Consider the following 17210-nt stretch of genomic DNA (forward strand, 5'->3'; position numbering starts at 1 on the left):
GTACATTTCCTTTCCTACCAGGTTGCCTGGCAGAGATTGCTGTTAAGCAATAAGGCCGCCTCTTGTACAAACGATGTATTTTTTTTTCTGTTTACTGTGTTCTTGTTGTTTCTAAGTTTGTACAATAAAGAATTATAAATAAATAAATAAATAAATAAATAAATAACATGGCTGCTATCGCCGAACATTTTATTTGTAACATTAGCTGACTAACCGATTCTTTTCGTGGTTAAACACCGATCTCTTTGAAGTGACCATATTATAACCGTTCATTAATTCGGAAAGTAACTCTGAGCTATATGAATACATACATGGAATATATAAATATCTGTACAGGACTGGGATAGAAATATTTTTCTGGTCTATAGTTCAGGCTACATAAAATGCACGTTTGCAAAGTAAAACTCATAATGTCCCAAAAGTGTTAATAACTCCTCTTAATATGAATTTAACCGGTCATATACCAGCTAAAACAAAAACCCGTCTACTTCCTTCCTTACTCGGAAACGAAAGAAAGCCATCGTCGAGGCATCGAACAATGAAAAATTTATTAAAATGCAATAACAATAAAATTCGTGTCCGGACATTAGTGATGTTAAGTTATTCTCCAAACGCCACTTAATGAGAAGTGATGGGTTCGTAAGAAAATAAAAATACAATGTCCCACCCCGGGTTTGAAACAGTCAACCATTCGTATGCAGGGCGCAAGTCTTGAAATTACATGTCTTGTATGCAAAGAAATTCTACGGTGCAGCCGAATATGTTCTCAAATTATCTAGGTTCGAGGTTAGTTTTTGGGGACTCAAATGTTTTATTGCGATTAACTCACACGTTTTGGATTTCTTATATTATACTACTAATATAAAGCTTGAGAGTTTCTTTGTTTTAACGCGCTGATTTCAGAAACTACGGTAATTTTAAAATTCTTTCACCTTTGCATATATTATATACTATACAATATGCAATAAACTTATGATAAATACAAATAAATTGTACCACGGACGAAGCTGGAGACCACTAGCAATATTTAGAATGTTTTGATGATTTTCAACAATAGAACAACTATCGATATTTTTAATACGATTTCAATTAACGTAATTTTAGTATATAATTCCTGTACCACATAGCGACATTAATAAAACCTAATGATATTTAATGCGAACGTAAAGCCACAGAAATAAGTCGGAATACAAAGTTTACAAGGAGGTTTTCTGTGTACCATAAATAACCATGCAGGTCTATTTAATAAGGTCATATTGTAAGCAAACGCGACATCGAATCGTATGGAACCTGTTTCGCGCCAATACAAAACAATCGCCACGCGGCCGCTGTTAGACCGTTCACAATTCATATTTATTAAGCACTGGTTATAGTTTTTATGGGAAGTTTATAAACGTTCTGATATGAGGCCATAAATCTCGGCGAGACACCCACGAAGACTTCGCTCTAATCCGTGATGGCTTAACGGGTGCTGTTTCGATAATTATATTGACATTCTAGTTTGGTTACTAGAAGGATGTAAATCTACCACTTTTATTATCATTACAGTCTATAAATATAAAGATACGGTGCGCTAATGAAATGAATATATAGTATATTTGTACGTTGAAACGCTACTTACCTTTAAACTTTAACGTCAATACGCAATAGCTTGAACTTATAAAATTTGAATAGCTATTTTGGGACAACAGAACGTTAAAACATCATCCAATTTTTAGTGCAGGCACATTTATTACTCTTTTACCTTATCCCTACTTCCTACTAATACTATGAATGTGAAAGTTTGTAAGGATGTGTGTATGTGTTTGTTGCTCTTTCACACAAAAACTACTGAAACGATTGCAATGAAATTTGGTATGTAGACAGCTGGACAACTGGAATAACATATAGGTAACTTTTTATCCCAATATTCCTACGGGATACGGACTTATGCGGGTGAAACCGCGGGGAGCAGATAGCATATCATAAACGCGAAATTAACTTTGTCTAAAACTCTGTCCAATGAACCGGTTGGGAAATATGGTTTGAGGCCCGAGAAAGGACATACAAGTTTTCATCCCGGAATACCCGCGGGAACGGACATTATGCGGGCTTTTTGTGTTGTCCTACAATTAAGAAAGTGTCATCAAATTATTACTAATTGACTAAAGAACTTCAAGTGACAACATTGTGCTCTATTAGCTAGTTGTTATTCCTCGTGTTACCTCTCACGGTACAGTAGCTCGATAATAAGAAATGTAATATAAAAGTATTATAATCCAATCAGAGTGACGTGAGGTGACCGCCCGGGCTCACGATTTACCATTCGGGACGCGGCTGGCTGATCGTAAAACATTTTTTAGGCGAACACTTATAAGAATTAGAAGGACATTGTATTGAATCGGCGCATAATGATTACGTAAATGTAAATGATAGCATCATGTGTGGCATGATGAATTAATGCGGTATAGTGTAGTTCTATTAGGTATGTGATAGTGGAAAATAATGCATTTCAAATGTCATAGGGCTTGCTAATGCAATAGTAGCAAATTAACTACTACTAAAGTACAAATACTTATTGTATTATTACGGTGTACTTTTTTTAAAATATTAAATTATTTATCAAAACTAAAACCTAAGAACGTGTTAATAGAGCCATATCATTTTTTTTAATATGTCGTTAGATGGCAATTTAAAAATCTTTATTTATGCAAAACAGCATTTGACCATGGAATTCAACATTTGAATTTATCAAATTAAACGGGAGACTTGTTTATTAAAATCTGTAAACAATATCATTATGTTATCTTTAACATCGTCACCTTGGAGCCGACAGATTATGTATATTTGATATTTACAAGATTTTCAACATATTGTGGGAATATTTTGTAATAAATTGATCACATTTATCACAAAAAAAAAATCGTCACCAAAGTCTCAAATTGCATATTCCCACGCTGTAAACGTCTCATTTAAATAAATTATTCATATATATCGATTCGGAAACTGCTTTTATGAGTCGTCAATTTTGTACCTACTCCAAATATGGGCGGTGGGTTTGTTTGCATGCGAAACTAGCTGCAACTCGAATAGCATAATAAATACAATTATATAACAATTTAGATGTATCGTATGCAATATATCGATGGTTCAGCATCACATGTTTATAGTGGGTATCTTAAATACTCGATACGACGATCAATAAATTAAAATTAATTCGGCGTGCGAACGGCAAGATCCGATATGCGATATTGACGCCTACATTTATCATTCGCTAACACGTCGGACATTTCACAGGGATTCGGTTGTGGTAAAGTAATGTCTAAAACTAAGGACATAAGGGCGACACGGGTTTCGATGATTGAGCACGTAATGATGGTGTGAGAACAAAGGATAACACGTCTAAACTCGTTGTATTTAAGGAATATGTTGCCGTGACAGTTTAATAAGGCTGTTGATACGCGGGCTGGTACGCAGCTTGCATGCGGATAGGGCCGTACAAACAGCAACCAAGTTGATCACTAAAGTGTTGTGTTACTATGTACTATATTAGTTTAATAGCAAATATATGACAAAATATTGTGTATTTATAAGGTAAATCTCAATGTTTTTATTACGTATATTTGAAATACATAAACACAGTGCAGTAGACTATTAGTACTATTATGTTATTAAAAATATACGACTTTCGATGCTAGCCGTACTCGCAAATATATTGCGGCAGACTGGACGACGCTTTTGTGGCCTTGACGCCTACAACTCTCACCTTTCATTGTGGACAGTAAAGTATGAACTATGAAGTCCAAGTAGAAACGTGTGACATGTTAAGCCAACGCGAGGACATAAACGAGCTTCCACAATTCTCTTTGAATATTTTCATTTACAAAGTGTGATTAAAAGATTTGCGATTTAACTGAGCTTAAAATATTTATTGTATTGATTGAAATATTGGTAAAGAGAACACTTCTAAAATGATTTATTGATTTGTTAGTAAATGAAAAATGTTACCAAAAACCGTTACAAAAGAGGCGTCTCTATAAAAACACTTGCAATGCCCTGCGGCTCGGCCTGATAAGCATCTCTAGTTGCATCTGCCGAGCGGACACAGGCAGGGGTTGGGGTTCAATTCCGGTGCTTTGTTTGCTGTGAGAACCCGCTTTGATTGGTTTATGATTTGATTTCGTATTTACTTGTTGGTTTGCTTAGGTACTTTTCGCGGCATTATTTATTGGCGGAATTTAAAATGAAATGGATTTCAGCGAGCGTTTATCAATACATATTACGTTGCGATTTATAGTACATATCTATAGCTTTATATAATCTTAAACAATATGTTTAAAGCATGAGGCAATGAAATAGGCATTTATTTTAGATAAAAATAAAATAAATAAATCTTTAATTCACACTTATAGTATATACTTTCCAAAAATTACAAAAAACAAACAATTGTGTTTGACAACTTTAGATAACAATTACCGCCAAAATAGTAGCTTAGCGAAATCATTTAACCCGTTGTACATTACGGACGGTTTTATTGAAACGTCGCATAACATTGATGGTACGTGGTAGGGGGCAGGTAGGGCATGTGGCTAGATTGTGCGATAGGGGAAATTATTCATACACGTTATCGGCCGATCTGGTGCTATTGTAAGGGGTGGCTCCCGGTTGGCGCGGACGCTGTCAAAACGTTGTTGTGTACGCGGCCTAATATTGTGCTATTAGTTTTTCCGTGTGTACTTTTCATGAATTAATTTTTAGTTTCTGGGAGATTTGGTTAACAGCAATTCTAATGTTGGCTTGATAATTGGGACAAGTTATATTAATCTAGTTCAATTTTGTTTTTAGTTAGAACTTGCATTATAAGTGATATTAAACTAGATAATAAATAACACATTTTTTTTTATAAAACTTGCTATATACAAGGGTAATTTTAATCCGTATGAATTAAACAAAAAGTCATATCCAAGTTCTAACAGAGATATTTCGTACAAGTTTTTAGCCCCCATCGAAAGGTCCATCAAATGAATCCGTCCCGTTCAGTATTGTTAACACACAATCACTAATGAATTTCGTGTGCCCACTTACCTCGTGCTAGACACTACGGGTGCACGTTGATAACAATCTGGGACTTATCTCACTCTGATCAACACCTGGGCAGGATCGATGCGGGCAAGGGTTAAAAAACTAGTTAAATTTGAGCTTCACTCACATATATCGTACGCTGGTTGTATAAATCCTATAGATTTCATGTTTATGACCTCATTAGATGTTCGTATAACCTACTTAGATATTTACTTTGATGTCTTATCTGATTCTCGTTAAGGAATGTCCATGTGTTTAAAATGTAACTTTGGTTGGTGCATCTAAATATATTTATTACTAGCTGCGCCCCGCGGTTTCACCCGCGTAAGTCGCGCATCCCGTAGGAATATCGGGATATAAAGTAGCCTTTATGTTATTCCAGTTATCCCGCTGTCTACGTACCGAATTTCATTGCAATCGGTTCAGTAGTTTTTGCGTGAGACAAACTTTCTCATTTATATTATTAGTAGGATAATTATTTAATTACTTGGAACCCGGATCGAAATTTGTGCAGGGATTTTATAAACAGCCTTTACACGATCAACTGAAAATATTTTCAAGTCAGAGTTTTGCATTCAAATAAGCCATAGAGATCCATACATCCGGAAAGTTTCGCGCTGTATTTATTTGCTAATTGCATCATATATATGAAACAAACTATGTATGAATCGATTGAAAACTGTTAACATTTTCGAAGCCAATAATTAGCGGCCCGTAGTGCACCGCATGATATTTCATTGTACACACAGGGGATGTACCCTTCGAATAGTGAACCAATAGTCACACAGTTATTAAAACACCCTTGCAAACGTACATATGTTCGTATTCTTTAAATAATAATTGTGGAAATTGAAAGGGGAGTGAACTTACCTAAATTGTATTGATACACATGGTTTCTATCAGTATGTTTTATTGGTCTTTTGATTAATGCTGCGTCGCTGATTCATTTTGAATTGAGTAGAAAGTTAATAATGTTATGTATGTAGATGATATAATTTTGTGTGTAAATAATAAATAATAATAGGTGTGAATACAATGTTTCCCAACGTGGAACCTTTTTGTAAAAAGTATAATTCACTGTGTACTTCTGAAGGTATTTCTTACATATTTTATTAATTGTATTTCTTAAGAATAAATCATATCAATGGCAACTTCAAATGTTAAATTACGTTCTTAATGAGTGAATATCGTATTAGAAACTCTGAGATGAGAGAGATTTACAGTTCAGATGGTTTATCTCTACTTATACTTTCAGATAGTTATAAAAAACGTAAACAAATCACTACACTATATAATTATACTGACAGAGTAATTGTTGAATTAACAAAATTTCCATACAACCGGGTATTTTAATTGCCCTTTGTTGCCACAGTTCGGAAAACTCCAGCCTTTGTTTTTACCGCGTCGTGGCTTGACATATTGTGTACGAATTATCAAATAGCCATTATATTTATTTTTAATATAACGTTAATTCTAAACAATGAAGATGTCATGTGAAATAGTTCTATTATTATGAAAATGTTATCTATACCATCTTAATAAAGTAATTAGGCTATTCATTTTCGTTCAATTAAAGGCTTGCGATAGTCTGATGTCTATTTATTATACAATATTTATATTTAAATTGCTTTAATTTACTTTTTCTTTTGTTTTGATAGCACGTATTGCGTAGTTTATTCTCATGTCGAATATCGAGCAGTTATTAGTACAAGTTAAATTTAAAGCAGAAAACCATAGTTTATTTAACGCAACTGTTTTCTTTCTAGGTCGAACGTTAAGTAGTGGTAGTGGTCAAGTGTGCAGGCCGCACTTCCACACACCTTTACACCCGTGGCTCGACTCCAAAGCCCTCGGCAGCGGGGCGTGGGGCAGCGGCTTCCAGCAGGATGGCGCGCCGGCGGACAAACCCCTCTCCCCCGCACAGCACCCGCACCCCCACCCCCTGTTCTCCTTCCCCCCGACCCCTCCCAAAGACTCCACGCCCGATTCGGTTGCAGCTGCGGCGCTGGGCCAGCAGGACTACCAGGCCGCCGTCGCGCACGCCACCGCCATGAGCGTCGCGTTCATGCAGCAACAGCAAGAACTCCCTCTATGCGGCGACGTCAAACCTATGATGGGGGCGCCGTCGAAACAACGCGAAGGTGCGCAATCTGACTCGTGTCCTCAAGAGAGTCAGCCCTCTGGAGAATACAACGCGCAATACAACGCCGCCGGCGGCGACTACTACAACTACCAGGGGAAGGGATATAGTGCGCAGCAGCAAAAACCGCGTCCGAACAAGACGCGAACGAGCGCTGGTGAGTTCGCGCGGACGTATACTGCACTCGCTCGCTCGCACTCACACCGAACGCTTATCCGATCATTCAGACGTACAATCTTATGGCTTACTATCAAGTAACAACCAAATTCGACCAATTTGAGACACTTTTTTATAATATGTTAAAGATATCTGTCAAGTTTGAACTAAACGATTTGAGGAAAATGTTTAATTTTATTGTAGTTAGCTCGAGGTATAAATTTGTGACATGAAAGCGCTTCTAATAACCATCACATACTGTTTTCACAGTACAATATGTCTATTACAATTCGGTATTGATAACTTCGTCTAGTCTAGATAATGGTCTGATAAGCGTATAACTTGCACCGGGATAATTTCACGTGTTCACTCACATTCACTGGTGTTCTGGTGTCCCAATAACGCTTTACTAAAACGGTGGCGGCTAACTAATCATAGTTTTATTGGTGTTGGTTTTACTAATGTACAAAATGATATAATACTATACATTCTCTTATCATTTAGCGGTATGAAAATTAGATGTTGGCCGAATCTACCTACCCGATATGCACAGAAAATTTCATGGAAACGGTCCAGCCGTTTTGTAGGAGTATGGTAACTAATATTGTGACACGCGAATTTTATATATAGATATTAGATTATCGGGTAACACAATTTGAATGTTGTGCTACAAAACAGACTTCTTCGCTTCGCATAAAGGTTTTTCTTATGTAAACTTGTTAATATATATTTTTTATAGAATTGAAATATTTACACGTCTTGTATGATATGAAGTGCATAAACATTTTACTGCATGACATGGAAGGCAGTTTCGTTAGGGTTTGTTATAATTCTATTTCGAATAGCAATTGAATTAATACAAATCGGAAAGTAACGACCTAGCTCAAGACCTTAACGTCTAATTTATTAACGTTCTACGTCCGATTCAATAATACAATATTTGCATTCATTACGGTAATAACCTAGCATTAAGATTAAATAAATAATGTTACATAAAATTGGTGAGTAAAAGCGATTAATTACGCTTTAATCTGTGGAGCAATTTTCGTATATTTATTCGTCGGTTCATTGTTTAAGTGACATGTGAACAAGCTTCTAAGCAAGTTAAGTTTCTCATTACCTAATTGGTGGGTGCTATTGTTTCACGTGGCTCGGTTTTAATTTTCGGAACGATTTTTGAAATTATGCTATGACGAAAGTATGTCAATCTTGTTTACTTAATACCGTTTTTATTATAGACAATTTTCGTGTCAGAATATAAAAACCTTACTCATGTACAATTTAAATGAAATGCATACGCTTTATTAGTGTGGTTAAATAGAGATTGAAAATTATTTCATATTGGTTGGTACCTACTATTGTTTGGTGAATCCATTTAAATTAATAAAAATTATGACCTTCTTACTTACTTATACATAATTTTTTGAATGTTATTTAAAACACGACCTACACAAAATGTGATCACTGATAATCAATATTTAAGGCATTGTCAATTCTTCGAAAATTTTATTGCGAAATCCGTGCAAATGAGTTTAAATGAAATAAGATTTCAATTTGGCAATACAATAATTAAATCTTTAATATTATATATTGTTTCACTGACCTTTAATGTTAATGCGACCATTGTTCCTAACAATTGTATGTGTAGTTTTCGCAATCAAGACCCCACAGTAATATGACGAATACCCCGTGTTACTGCGAATTACTCAACATTATTGTACAACAAGAGCGCTTTATTTTATACATAAATATGTAATTATAACTCTCATAAAGCTTTGACAATGGTCGGGAACAAAAGGCAGTACTTATTGTCTCTTATAATGCTCGGAATATAACGGACGTTGATATTAAATAGAATTATGTTCATTGGATATTTAATATCGATCGTAATTTTGCTACTTTGATGTAGTCTACGTTAATATAGCAATATTTATCTCAGAGAGCTTTTAAACACGATTACCTCTAGGTTGAAGCAAGCGTTCAAATTATATGAAAAACAACTTATATACCTACTTTAACATCGTAAAATCGCTATAGATATAAATTAACACTTTCGCAATATCGTTATTAAATATTGAGTATAAATATCCCACGGGGAGCGGATCTAGTGTTAGCGGAATTTCTCAAGGCAGTAATTGGCATCGTATTGAAAAAGTCACTCGTTAATTGTTGAAGAAAAACTGAACTATGAGGCAGGTTGTCAAAGCGTCATTAGATATGGTGTGATAATAAGCACTGGCGGAAACGCAACGTTTTTATTTGCTTTATTGACAATATTTATGTGAATGTTATATATGAGCTGTGTGTGAAGTGGGAAAAATATCTATAATTGCTTTATAAATTGAACTCTTAAATACATGTACCTTAATAAAATATGCTAATTTAACTTTTTAAGGGCAAACCATAAGTAGGCTTAGGATATCTAATAGGATATAAGGTAAGTGTTACATAATTTTTTTTAGTAAGTTTTGGTATCAAGGGACGAAATATTGATAAGTATACTTTATCTTAAAATATATTTAGATTTTTGATAAATCCTAAATCAACAATAATAAAGTATTTAATAACTACAATGCCAACGCAATAGCTCGTGTGTGAAACTCGTTCTAAAGTGTACAAAAAGTTCCGATGGGGGAGGTAATTGGAAAATGCGTCTCAGTTTATTTATTTAATCGATAACTGCGATTATTTAATTTACTAAACGTTTAAAAGTGTCTTTATTTTGTTCATTGCAACATTGATGATACTAATGTGAAGGAATTATCTGAAAATCATACGGATTGAGGCTTCATAAATATTTTATGGCTCTATAATCAGCATTTATTACATTTATTATTACATTTCCATGTTTTTGCATACGAACTGTAAACTAGACCTTTTTGCTATGAAATTTAAATTCAAATGCAATATTGCGACAACAATCAATATAATAAACTGATAAATATGTTTTTGTACTTGACTTTTGCGCAAATTTATAGATAATTACTAGCTGCGCCCCGCGGTTTCACCCGCGTAAGTCCGTATCCCGTAGGAATGTCGGGATAAAAAGTTGCTTTTATGTTATTTCAGTTGTCCAGCTGTCTACGTACCAATTTAATTGCAATCGGTTCAGTAGTTTTTGCGTGAAAGAGCAACAAACATACACATACATCCTTACAAACTTTCGCATTTATAATATTAGTAGGAATAGTAAGAACACTTTTTTGTGTAATATTTTTTTGTATTGGAATATTATATTGTATCAAAATTTTCAAAAGGAACCCGTATGAATTTGCGTATGAATTAGCTTAAATATAAGAATTAATAATAACTAGCAAAAAATGTAGAATTTTCTTGTTTTCATTTATTTTAATTAAATCAAGAAATCCCACTAAGCTAACTCAACACGGTGGCTTTGTACGCATATATTAACCAATTCTTGTCTTTCATTTTAAATGGAAAATTTAAAAAATGACAAAGAATTTTTGACAATCCGATTGCCCGGTTTCTCACAGACCGACCGGTAGAAAAAAAGCCAAAGAAACGTAAAGGTAAAAATAGTAGTTTTCTCATAGTAAAAGTATTTTTAAAATTGATCGAGTTTCCTTCTTTTTTATCTTAACAAAGAAAATCTTTCGAAATACATATATGTAACGTAGTTTGGTAAAGATGTAATTTTCGCGGTATAATATTAACTATAGATTTATCATAGTCTTTGTTTATTTATTTTTCCGGTACGTATCGGTAAAGTTTACTTAGAATTCCGCAGCCGACCTCAGCCAGCGGTTCAAGGATAACGTTCACCAAAGCTTTACTCGGCAGGATATGTTGGTCTATTGCAGGTAGACTTGGCAATGACCCTGTCAATTATATAAAATAAATCGATATATTAGTAATATGTATTGACACTGACTTCAATTTGGAATGGGTATGGAATGACGCAACGGTTTTCTTTTAAATGGTTCAAAAATTACAATAACACTAAGTTATGTCTTATTTGAGTTTAAAATGTTGTTGGCAACATTAAGTTCATTTTTTTAAATGTATAAAAAGTTTTTTGTATTATTAAGGAGGTTGTAAAATTGTACGAATAACGAAGTGAGTTACCATGACGGATTTTATATATTTTTTTGGTATAATATAACTTATTTAATTTTTGCTACTTCGTTCGACATCCATCTTCTATATAATTTACACAGACATCAAATCATACGTAGGCACAGATATTAAGATCTTACCCAAAAGTATAATATAAAACTATCAATATAATACATGATGTCCTTTTTATCATAAAATAACTTCTCTTACAATAGAACTCTTAGAATAGTTCATCAGCGTCCATGACCCGTTACTGGACCGAAATCAATAGCCGCAAAATGTATACAGTTGCTGTAATTTATTAAAGATTTAAAAGCGTTAGTTTCATCTGAATCCGCTTGTTTAGCACATGACTACGAGGTCACTTCGCACAATGGAATGGGTTACATCCGGGCACCGCGCATTATCATAATATTGCTTCCACTAAGGAATATTTTCACCTATGAATACAACCTACTTGTATCTAATTTATGCTGGGCATTTTAACTGGGATATCACGTTTACGCTAGTGGTGAAATAGATAAGATTACGACTAATTGAGACATGGGTTTTTAAACATATTTTATGAAATAGTAGTAGGATCTAGTAATAAAAAGTAAGTATGCAGAGTAAAAATATCAACGGACATGGAACAATTCCAATTTATACTAGGTGTTTTAGTACATTTCTATGACATTAGAACTATTAAAATATAAAAATATCCTATAACTGCTTTAATCCAATACTATCAATGATCGCTTATTTGTGGAGTAAAGCAAATTGTAGGAGTACTTTCTAAAACAATGCTTACGTTCACTAAAATGGCATTTAATTTAATCTACAATTCCAATGTTTCGACAGTAATTCAAATGCAATGTATCTCACGGAACTTAATGCACTTTTGAATGTTATGGCTTTAAACACAAGGCCCTATGAGTCATAATCGAGCATGTATTTTGCGAATTATAATGTGCAGGGACATTTCTATTCGCCTCACGTAATGTTGCTAAGATGTTTCGAAGAAAGTTGCGCAACCAATTAGCGAACCTAACCGCTACGTACCAGATTCCAAACTAATATCCGAAAAATGCATTCAAAATCCGCCGCTGTCATAAAGACATAAATGTCATATTGGTATGAAGTAATTTTAATATTTCTCATGTACATCCGCGTGTCACGGGCTGGCGGGCAGCAGGAATGAAGTGGTACTTCTAATTGTAGAGGTGTATCAGTTTTTATAGAAAACAATACTTTTTATGTTAGTGTTAAGAGCTATTTTGAAGTAACTATATTTATTTAGCATAATTTCATTCAAATGTGTTATTATACAGAAAATTTACCTTTATTCTGTAAAAAATTAGGGTCTTTGAATATCAAACTATGTACCTCTTGTGCACTGAATAGTGCTGCTGTAATTTATATGAGAAGTAATCAAAATAAAACAAAAAAATACTGGTAAATATGTGTCAAAATTAAAAAAAAAGAACATCTCGCCTTAAAAAATTAAAATTATTCCTAATAAACTTAGTAACAGAAAAATCCTTACAAACACCAATAAATCTTCATCCAAAAGTTCCGATGCGTGACTCTAAGCCATATATAAGAGTCGATTTAGAAATTTGGAAATTTTCATTACACCATTGTTCTTAGCCTATTCACGTTTGGTAACCGGGCGTTAATGAATATTTTTGTAGTCGACTATTGTGTACAACGAACGTCACGGTCTGCTGGCAACATTGTGGGATACAATTGCACTAACATTTGCATATGACTTCGACGGAAATTCATTGAATAGTTTAATTAAAAAATTTAAATAAACATTTATGTTCAAATTTGTATACAACAGTTATATCCAGTGAAAACAGTAAATAGATTCCTTCTGCGTATATGTGTGATGAAGCCCTTGTACGTATAATTACTGGGAGTTCATTGCAACTGTTCGTTGCTCCGCCGTCAAACGTAATTATCTGGCCGTATGCTAATAACCAATGCAAATATGAATGGCCGCCCGCCAGTGCAGGCGCCGTGAAAAATGACTTCATTCCTTCACATAACATCGCGTATCGTTCCTACACTACATTATTATAATCGAAATTCACCTTCGATTTGTATCATACCGACTAGTGAAAACAACGCCCGAGATTGGCTTCCAGTTTCTATTTGCATACTTACATATAATTAAGGCGTAATAACAGCCTCTGTGGCGCAACAAAGAATAAGTTTTAAGCAATAATTTAATGGCTTGTATGCAAAATAGCCTCCGTTACGTGTTGATGGGCCGGTGCGCCGAGAGAGCGTCACGGTACACGGGAGAGAATTAGTCCCTCATTTCCCATTACTGCTTTAGTTTGTTCCATAGTTACATCCGAGTTTCGATCGGTTTGGAAGCGTTGGGGCTACACCTCTTGAGGATAACAGTGTCAGTCAAATACGTGAATTTGATGGAGATCTGTTTTCCCCACGCATGAGGGGCGTGTGAAAAGTTTTGCGCTCTCGACGGGGCAGGAGTAGTCGCTTGGAGAGTCTCGAAATATAAAAACCGCCCACTCGGCTACGTAAATATGGCAGATGAAAATCTTTTATCGCGGTCACGTAGCACCGCCGCGTCACGACCGCACGTCACTCCGGGCAATAAAGAGCGAGCCGCATTCTAATTTTGAACAAACACTGGAATTTTTCGCTCAAACTTCTGCAGCCTTTTAGGATAGGTTTATCTCAAACTGGACAGGCACCGTTACGTGCGCAGTGATATCTTTATTTCATGTCGAAATCACGTTCGGACAGTTGAGCCGGTAGATCATTCGATAGCCGAAATATGAAGGCATAGTTATAACATTTATACTACGTTCTTACGTTTACCCGCTCTGTTTTATTATGGAGTAATTAATCAAAACGCTAGTTTCTTCGTTTAATAATACATATGATTTCGGCTTAGAATAGGGGCAGGCGGCTGTAAATCTTGCGCTCGCCGCCGGCTGCTTCTACTTTCACAAACGTTTTACCAATATAGATGTTACTATTGAACAAAATCAATGTCTACACGGGACAGTCTCATGATACCCCACGCTCCGTCTAATATCCTGTTATTTTTTCTAATAATCACTATTGATGTTTATTTATTAGAAACCTTGTAGCAAATTACAGGTTTTACCGGAGCAATATTAAAAAATAAAAGGGTTAATCCAAAAAGTGAGTTGTCGGTTCGATCGCAATAAGTTTTCGATAAGGCCCGGGAGATTTAATTGCCGGTTGTGATCTGGTTTTATATACAAAAAAAGATGAATGGCCCAAGTGCCTAAAGCATCGGGAACATTTTGTTTTTATAGGTATATTTTTTCTATGAGACATTGGGCCACTTTCACCGTCGGTTGAAATCCTGGCGCGGCCATCATTATTTATTCAGCGCATCGTTGCGTATATCTGGGAACTTGGATAATCAGATCGAGATATGTGTTATTATGATATAGATATCTACCGATACACTTCGCAGATTTTATCAGTAGGGCAATAAACTCGTTGTATAAGACAGAATGTGGCCACTTTGCGAGCAGCAAAAAAGGTTCATTTGTTTATTGAATTCAACCACGGCGAGCATAAATAAAAACCTCTAATTCAAATTGGTACTTAAAAAATATAATGGCACTAATTAAAGAAAAAATTCTGTCACATAAACCGCGGTTTTAATAAGTTTGTAACGAGGTATGTTATATTATCAAAGCGTATTTTATTCGAAAATATTGTTTAAGATAAGGTTGGCTGAATGAATTAAACGGGTGTATTTTGTGGGAACTTTTTAAAAGGATACGAAGGTGTAACGAGATGAGATTTTATATTCGACCTCGGTAAATCATCGATATTGTAATCGAGTTTAGAGAGAAATTGTGGGCGGTGCGCGAGCATCCCATATGTGAGTGAACGCATCCTTCTTAACAATTTTTAGTAGCAAGTAATTACTCACCTCTTTCGAATCCTTAATAAACGGTCGCGAATTACGTTCGTACATGTGATATCAAGTAATCGAATAAGTATTCTTCCAGAGGGCTTCTCATCTTGAGGGTTTATAAAAATGTTTTCTTATTGGCATGCCTTGACAATAATCTTACTTTTGTTACAAAAGCATTTCGCCTTATAATTCCATAGATTTTATTAAGCGTAGATAGTAAGTTTCTGTTTATATTTATGGTTGAGATGTGGTGCTTCGTAGAAATTGTTTTAAACGCGATTATAATACAATTACAAAGCGTATTAGCATGTGTATAGTAATTTAAACTTGTTCTGCTCTGATTCCATTTATTGCTCATAGCATTTTTTTTGCAACAACATTTTTTCTATCTTACGTAGTAAAAATATTTGTATAGACAATAGTTACTTTTTATTTATGCAGTAATTACCCATTCAGTTTTGTAATAATTTACCCTTATCAGTTTTATATTTATTTAATTGTTACATCAATCGGGAGTTATTTTTTTAACAACAAGCATTGAATTTATAAGGCTCGACTTTGCATGACCAGTAATAATATAATATCGTTATATCTAAATTTTCCTTGCGTGTAAAAAAATCTTGATGTATTTCAACGAGCGAAACTTGTCTTGCTTTCTCTTGTTAATTAATATTAAAAATGATGGTAGTTATTATTATTAATTGGGGAATTGATGGTTTGTAGTGTTTTGTAATTTGTTTGTGTTGCATGCTTAAGTAAATAGTTATATTTGATTGGTGATTGTTTCTGAATGTGATTTTTCTCTCATCTTCCCCAGCCTGCCAGGAGACAGGTAATCAAATCATCTTTAGTTTACTAAAACATCTCATCTCATCTCATTGTACTCGCATTTCTATATTTTTTATCTTTAACAGATTATTTTATTTTTAATTCTTTTTTTTATTTTCAAATCCATTCTTCACAAAATCTCATTGCTCATTCTGAAAATTAAGTTTATCAAATGTGCTCGATCCGATACTAAACTGTTTTGATAATAAATTCAATACATGTCAGGTTTGGTAAGGTTTTAATAATCCGATCCAATAGGGTGTTTTAGATGATTTAAAAATACAACTAACATATTGTTTTCCACAGAGGGTCGTGAGTGCGTGAACTGCGGAGCGACTAGCACCCCTCTCTGGAGACGCGACGGCACGGGGCACTACCTCTGCAACGCTTGCGGGCTATACTATAAGATGAACGGACAGAACCGACCGCTCATCAAGCCAAAACGAAGATTGGTGAGTGTAAGAATCCGACCAATTTTGTTTTATGCTTGTGTTCTAATACGAAGCGCGTAGGGACTCTTTTGTAATCTTTTCAGTCGGAGATATAAATGTTCAATAACTACAGGCATACAGCCTGTCTTAAAGCTCATTTGCCGTCAGTTTAAATTTTCTCTCTCGGAATTCCTGTTGTTTAAATTTTTAAAAACTCACATCGTACAGAATATTAAAGATTTGGACACCCTTTAAACAGTCCATAAAACTCGTACTTTATTGAACCAAACAATATAAACTTAATATCCAAGACAAGCAGAATGGGTGTTGTTTACAGTTAAGGGGCAGCAATAAAAGGCGGGGCATGCATATGAGCACGACATGACATTAAGCGCTCCCACAAATTGGCCCCTTAAGAAACCTGAGCGTTTCGACGAAAGACCACAGCGTCCCAAAACTAGCCTCTCTATGACCGCCATAAATCTTCCACTTAACGTTTAATCTAAGGCCGGGGACGCATAAAACTGAAACAATGCGACATTTTCGTCGAGACGTCACGTCGGAGCGGCATGTTCGCCTAACGAGTGGCCCGTGC

General features: G+C 34.9%; 1 protein-coding gene across 3 annotated transcripts in view; it reads left to right on the forward strand.

Annotated features, from left to right (window-relative positions):
* Positions 1 to 17210, forward strand: part of LOC119831491 (GATA-binding factor C-like) — a 64891-nt gene that overhangs the window by 11017 nt on the left and 36664 nt on the right. For 2 of the 3 annotated variants that reach the window (XM_038354877.1, XM_038354876.1), the window contains 2 exons: positions 6828 to 7358; positions 16491 to 16642. In XM_038354877.1, coding sequence (XP_038210805.1) covers positions 6828 to 7358; positions 16491 to 16642 — 683 coding nt within the window. The remainder of the gene's footprint in view (positions 1 to 6827; positions 7359 to 16490; positions 16643 to 17210) is intronic. The other variant, XM_038354878.1, reaches the window with a different exon arrangement.

The sequence above is a fragment of the Zerene cesonia genome, chromosome 13 (assembly GCF_012273895.1).
Source record: "Zerene cesonia ecotype Mississippi chromosome 13, Zerene_cesonia_1.1, whole genome shotgun sequence".
NCBI lineage: Eukaryota > Metazoa > Arthropoda > Insecta > Lepidoptera > Pieridae > Zerene > Zerene cesonia.